General features: G+C 36.0%; 1 protein-coding gene across 1 annotated transcript in view; it reads left to right on the forward strand.

Annotated features, from left to right (window-relative positions):
- Positions 1 to 1,122: 1,122 nt before the first annotated feature.
- Positions 1,123 to 6,000, forward strand: part of LOC111447108 (sister chromatid cohesion 1 protein 1) — a 6,465-nt gene continuing 1,587 nt past the window's right edge. The window contains exons 1-18 of the mRNA XM_023086108.1: positions 1,123 to 1,175; positions 1,397 to 1,465; positions 1,548 to 1,606; positions 1,703 to 1,747; positions 1,846 to 1,865; positions 1,962 to 2,038; positions 2,618 to 2,741; positions 3,049 to 3,124; positions 3,227 to 3,305; positions 3,539 to 3,648; positions 4,144 to 4,226; positions 4,312 to 4,458; positions 4,730 to 4,895; positions 4,978 to 5,060; positions 5,157 to 5,343; positions 5,457 to 5,535; positions 5,635 to 5,765; positions 5,867 to 5,960. Of these exons, the coding sequence (XP_022941876.1) occupies positions 1,123 to 1,175; positions 1,397 to 1,465; positions 1,548 to 1,606; positions 1,703 to 1,747; positions 1,846 to 1,865; positions 1,962 to 2,038; positions 2,618 to 2,741; positions 3,049 to 3,124; positions 3,227 to 3,305; positions 3,539 to 3,648; positions 4,144 to 4,226; positions 4,312 to 4,458; positions 4,730 to 4,895; positions 4,978 to 5,060; positions 5,157 to 5,343; positions 5,457 to 5,535; positions 5,635 to 5,765; positions 5,867 to 5,960 (1,682 nt within the window). The remainder of the gene's footprint in view (positions 1,176 to 1,396; positions 1,466 to 1,547; positions 1,607 to 1,702; positions 1,748 to 1,845; positions 1,866 to 1,961; positions 2,039 to 2,617; positions 2,742 to 3,048; positions 3,125 to 3,226; positions 3,306 to 3,538; positions 3,649 to 4,143; positions 4,227 to 4,311; positions 4,459 to 4,729; positions 4,896 to 4,977; positions 5,061 to 5,156; positions 5,344 to 5,456; positions 5,536 to 5,634; positions 5,766 to 5,866; positions 5,961 to 6,000) is intronic.

The following is a 6,000-nucleotide window of genomic DNA, read 5'->3' on the forward strand; positions in this document are numbered from 1 at the left end:
TTGGTAGTTTCATTTTTATAAAATGCTTGATAATTTCACTAAATGTGTTTGTTGTGCTTGAATATTTATAATGGGTTAAAAAATTCATTAAAATTGTTTAAAATATTATTTTATAATTTTTAGAATTGACATTATTTTAGTGTTTGTACTTTTAAATGTTCAGATTTAATTATTATATTTTTAAATTTAAATTTAGGAAATGAAATTTATCGATCTAATTGAAGTAATTTTATTCCACTGGTAAGCTGGACTATCCAATCAAATCCAAGTCTACAAAATTAATCAAATAAACTAAAATGTTTCTAAATAAATATATTTATATATTTCAATTTTTTTTTTTTTAATTTACTGATGATTCCATCTAAAAAAAATCTTGTTATTTCAATGAAGTCACAAATTATTGTTAATTTCAAATTGTATTTATCTTTAAAGAATATAATAAAATATGTACATTAAATTCTCTCCAATTTAAGAATTTTAGTTTTTCTACTAGTGATATGATTTGTAACCTAAATTGCATTAATTTATTATTGCAGTTCTTGTAAATAATTGAAGCACATGCAGTAAAAAATTATAAAGTAATGAAACATGTAAAATAAATTAATATGGAATCAAATAATGTATTCTTTTTTATTTAATAATTAATAAAATGAAGCGACAAACTTAGCCGTGTAAGTGACTAAAAATTACTAGTTTTTTTAATTAAAAAATAATCTGTATGGTTATTGTAAATTCTGTTAAAATTTTACCGAAATTAATTACTTGGGGGGTAATTCCGTGAGCTCGAAAGCAACTGAAGCACTTAGCAGTGGTAATTTCACCCGTAGTTTCACCAAAACTTACGTCTTTTAACATTTCACGGTGAGTTTGTTTGTTCTAATTTCTTGGGTAGCACATAAGTTTCTGTGCCTTCCGAGTGAGTTTATCGTCCACGGCGTCGTCTGTGCATGAAGCTCTGTGACAATGGCGGGCACTTTTAGTTAGTTATTAGCGGAAGCCAAAGTGATCGCAAACGAAAACTCCACTTTGTTTGTTTTTCTTCTTCTTTTCTTCTTCTTCTTCTGATTGAAGTCTGATTGAAGAGTTTCAAGTTGAAACAGCGGCGAAAAGAAGTTGATCACTATGTTTTACTCGCACCAGCTACTGGCTCGCAAGGCTCCACTCGGCCAAATCTGGTAAGCGGATTGGAGTACGTTTCTGGATCTAAATATGTTCGAATCAACGAGTGTGTGTTTGTGAAACTCTCCATTTGGTTATTTGTGTTCTTGTTTGAGTTATTTCGGATGTTGTTGATGTGTCCTGCTTTGACAGGCCGAGTCCTGCATCGATGGCTTGTACAAATTGTATTTTGTGTGTTTTGATGTTTTCTGTTATTTTCTGTATCTCTGTTACTAAGGATGGCTGCAACAATGCACGCGAAGATCAATCGGAGAAAGCTCGACAAGTTGAACATAATCAAAATTTGGTAATGGAAAAAACAGGTGGAGCTTAGTTTCTTCAATCGGTCAATGTTTGTTTAGTTTTGATTGTTGTGCGGGATATTGCAGTGAGGAGATTCTGAATCCTTCAGTTCCGATGGCTCTCAGACTCTCGGGGATTCTCATGGGTAATCATCCTTCAATTTCTTTGAATTTTCAACGACTTTAACACTCTGTTTCATCTCAGTAACAGAGTTAGTGGCTCTCTTCTTCACTATTCTCAGGTGGCGTTGTCATTGTCTATGAACGAAAAGTTAAAATCCTATACGGTAACCTTTTGATTACCTTTTATTAAGGAGTGCATTGTTTTAAAGTTCAAACGCTGTTTCTGAAGAATTGCGCACTTTGTTTTTCTGTTTTATCACAGAGGATGTAACTCGCCTTCTGGTAATTACTCAAGTTTGAGTTCTATCTACAGATTACTGTTTGCATCTTATAATGACTATGTTTTGTAAGTTTATTTTCTGAAATGAATTTTCTCAGGTTGAGATAAACGAAGCGTGGAAGGTGAAAACAGTTACAGAGCCCACCGTTATTCCCAAAGGAAAATCTCTGGCCAAGTTCGTTACTCCTTTCCTTCTTCTTATGGAAATGCACGATCATTTAATTATTCATTTATTTCGAAAAGGAACGCGTGTGCATCTGAGACTATGAATAACTTGAATAGATGTCCGGGTTGCTTCCGGGCCCAAAATAAGATGGGTTCTGGACGGACTAAGAAGGTGATTTTGGCTCTGAATTTGTATGATTATGATTTTCATTTGCTTATAGTCCAAAGTAAGATGAGCTTGGGGTGGATTAAGAGAGTGATTTTGACTCTCAGTTTGTCTATTTAGGATTTTCATTCCCACAGTTTTGAAGTGCTTTTTATAGGTTCATTGTCCAAAATGTAAGATGAGATTGGGGCAGGTTAAGAAGATGATTTCGACTCTGTTAGGTGGTGATTTTCATAGGTTCACAGTCGAAAATAAAATGACTTGGGTCTGAGTTGAGAGGGTAATTTTCGCTCTGAATTTGTTTGGTTATGCTTCCGTATCTCCACAGTACAAAATAATGAGTATTTGGCGGGTTAAGAAGGCGATCTTGACTCATAATTTATCTGGGTATGATTTGTATTATATACGTCCACATGTACTCAGGAAGCAGGCAGTCACTCGGCCTAAGAAGGATCCGAGAGACATCGGAGATCATGAATCACAGTCCATTAACTTCTCCCGCAGCACCTCTCCAATGAGATTTCAACAAACCGCATTTTTTACTTTGGTAAGCCGCAGAGAAGAATGCCTTCTTTTGGGTTCAACAGTTTATAGAAATTTAGTCAGTAGTTCCCATCTAGGTATATGTTCCATGCCAATCCAGACCACTGTAGAAGTGGAATTGGCAGATTGTAATCATATTAAGTTATACTAAGAATGATCTACGAGAAAGACGAGAAAAATAACACTGATGAATATTGTCTTCGAAGGGAACTGATTTGTTTGGTGATTGTCATACTGTTTTATGTTCTTCAAAGCAAATTATAGGAGCTCAATTACCGACTATTGATTGATAGATCTTTCTGCCTTTGCAGCGGCTCGACAGTGTTGATGAACCATATATCAATGACAGAACAATGGAAGATGATCCGTCACAAAACTTCCATCAAAGTTTGTTCTGTCGCTTGAACTCATTCTCACTTATTTTCTGCACAACTAATTAATTCATAATGCGTTCTACCTACTAATGATCTTAGTTATGCTGTTTCTCAGCTGATGCTGAAAATATAACCTTGCTCGAGCGTTTAGATGAGTATCAATCAAATACAAACACGTTCAATCGGTTTGAAAGGTGAATTCTTTACCTGCATGCATATAACTTGCATAATTTCCTTAGCAACTTCCTCTTTCTCAAGAATTTGAGTGGGCAAAACATTTGTGTTCATTGGCGCTTGCTACACATACACAATTCTCAAATTATGAAGCTCTCACTTGCACCGTAGTGATAATCCAAATCGCTATTTGAAATCCTTCTGCAATGGTAAAAAGAAGCCACAACATTTATTTCTTGTGCTGGATTTGTAGATTTGATATCGAAGAAGATGAGGAAACACAGCTGAATTTTGCTTCTGTAGATCAAACACAAATTCCAGTTATTCCAAGATCTTCCCCTCCTCTTGACAACTATCTAGAAGGTAAGATATATTATCACGATTTGGTACTTAAAACGCTGTCAATTGAGTCAGTATTCCATATTCATAAATTGTAAGAACATACAGTTTTAAGTTCAACCTTCTCGTCCCATCATTTACTGGTTTTATGTTTTGGAGTCAATACATGTCAAGCTATTTATTTTTACCTTGTGAGGAATGAAATAGATGTGAACATATGAACGTTTCATCTACTTGTTTTTAACCACAGCATCCTAGAAATGTGGGCATCTGTTCCAAGCTCATGGCCTGAGGGAAGAAAAACTATAAATAGCCTCATCTCTCTCAGTATATTCTTCTTTTCCTTCCTTTTGACATCTTTTACAGATCAGAGTCTGCTATATTTCGACTTAATGAACACAAACTGATCGATTCATAGTCACAATTCGATTTAACTTGCTACTTCATTTCCAAAGGACTTTCATCTTTGAATGTCAAATTTAGAATACATTTCACATGTTTATGCATTCTCACCTCTAGGCCCTCCGGATGCTGAAGTCCAGGACCAACATCTTGAACGCAATGTCATGCAGCAAGCCTATGAACCCAAGGAGCTCAGACAGGTTTTCTACTAGTATACTTAATAAAGAATACATTAACTATGCAATGTAGGCTTACCAGACAATGAAAGTATCCATTCCGCACCAGGTGAAGAAGGTGGCAATAAAAAGGAAAACAAAAAGGACAGCAGCCTCTCAGATGGACTATGAACAGACCATGGTTCCTGGATACATATACCAATCTTGGCTTCAAGATGTCTCGGATCTGGTCTCTAGAAGAGGAAGAAAGAGAAAGGTTCACCTTAATCTCCAACATGCAATTCTCAGTTTATTTGATTTTATGTATTGGTGGACATAGATAATTACACTTATGAACTACTCAATTCTTACGAAATTTTCTCACAAGTATCAGTGCGTTGACTACCGGCCGCAATGGTATGTCTTAGATGCTTATTCTTATGTGACATTGATAGTTGTGATAGGATTGATATTGCGCAAGATAGATAACAAAAACTATCAACTGATAAGTCGATAAAATTAAGAAATTTCATATTCTTGTGTTGCAGCGGACAGGCGCAAGGTCCTCTATGAAGGTAGCTAATCTGATGGATCTTCCACCCGTGGTGTTAAGTGGTCGCTTATTCTCAGATGGAGGTAGAGAAGTCTATTATCCAGCTCCTCTGCTAGAGTTGTGGATGAAAAGTATCAGGAACCCCCGTGACTCACCTTCTGGTTAGTATTTTCCGTAACTCGATATTTCCATTGAAAATATATATTTAGGGGGAAAAGGAAAATGATCATTTATTTCCTGCAGTGAGGAACTCTGCAGTATTACCCCCTGAGCCATCACTGTCTTCACAGCCAGAGAGAGTAAACTTTCCAGATCATATGGATTTTGTAAGCCGTTTAACCAACTCTACAGATTTAATTTATTTTGAATGTTGGACGAATATAATTTTCTATCTTACGAATTCTTAAATGTGAATTATAAAGCCTTTTGAAGATCATCACAGTGGAGTTGGTTCTCAGTCATTTGGAGCTTCAATAGAGAAGCTAAGAACCAAACCAGTCAACGAAGACATTCAAGCCGAGATCCTTCTGGGAGAACTCAGACCCAACTTTATGGACAATGTAATGAGGCTGGCTGAAAGAAATCAGGTGGTTACACCTGGAAATTCTGGTCCGTTTTCTTCATCTCAGCTTAAACAGTTACACACTTCATTCCAGGTCCATAATAAGGACTTTGAGATGGTCACAACTTTTTTTAAAAACACTGTTCATCCGAATAAATAGGAATTGGAATGAGGCCAGTTTCAAGCTCAGCATCTGAACATGGTGTATTCTCATATAATTCAGAGACCAATTCTGCACGGTTAGTAGTACATTAGCTTCAAAACATTCCCTTTTGAACCCAAAACAAGAATTTGTTTTGCGTTAAAATCACTAAGATTGAAGTATGAACGGTCAATAGTTCCAACAAGAAAAGGCCTTATTCTTCGTCGAGACATAGTAGCGGAGGTCTCGAACCTGTAGATGAGGAAAATCAATGGCATCACTCTGATCCAAATTTCAAGTTAGCGAGGTTGTCTGAAAATGATACAGGTAAGTAAAGCACTAATCTAATCATAGCCTAAACAATCGCTTTGGGCTTATTTTTCTACTTAGCTCTACTTTACACGCTATAATTGATCAGTTTCTCACAGATTTATTGGTAGAAACTGCACGGACGCAAACTCAAGTTACTCAACCCGCGATCAAGCATTCTCCTGCTGACAAGATAACTGATTCCATTCGAATGTAATTCTTTTTCTTTTTTTTTTTTTGGGGGGGGGGGGGG

Source organism: Cucurbita moschata, unplaced genomic scaffold, assembly GCF_002738365.1.
Source record: "Cucurbita moschata cultivar Rifu unplaced genomic scaffold, Cmos_1.0 Cmo_Scf00009, whole genome shotgun sequence".
Lineage (NCBI taxonomy): Eukaryota > Viridiplantae > Streptophyta > Magnoliopsida > Cucurbitales > Cucurbitaceae > Cucurbita > Cucurbita moschata.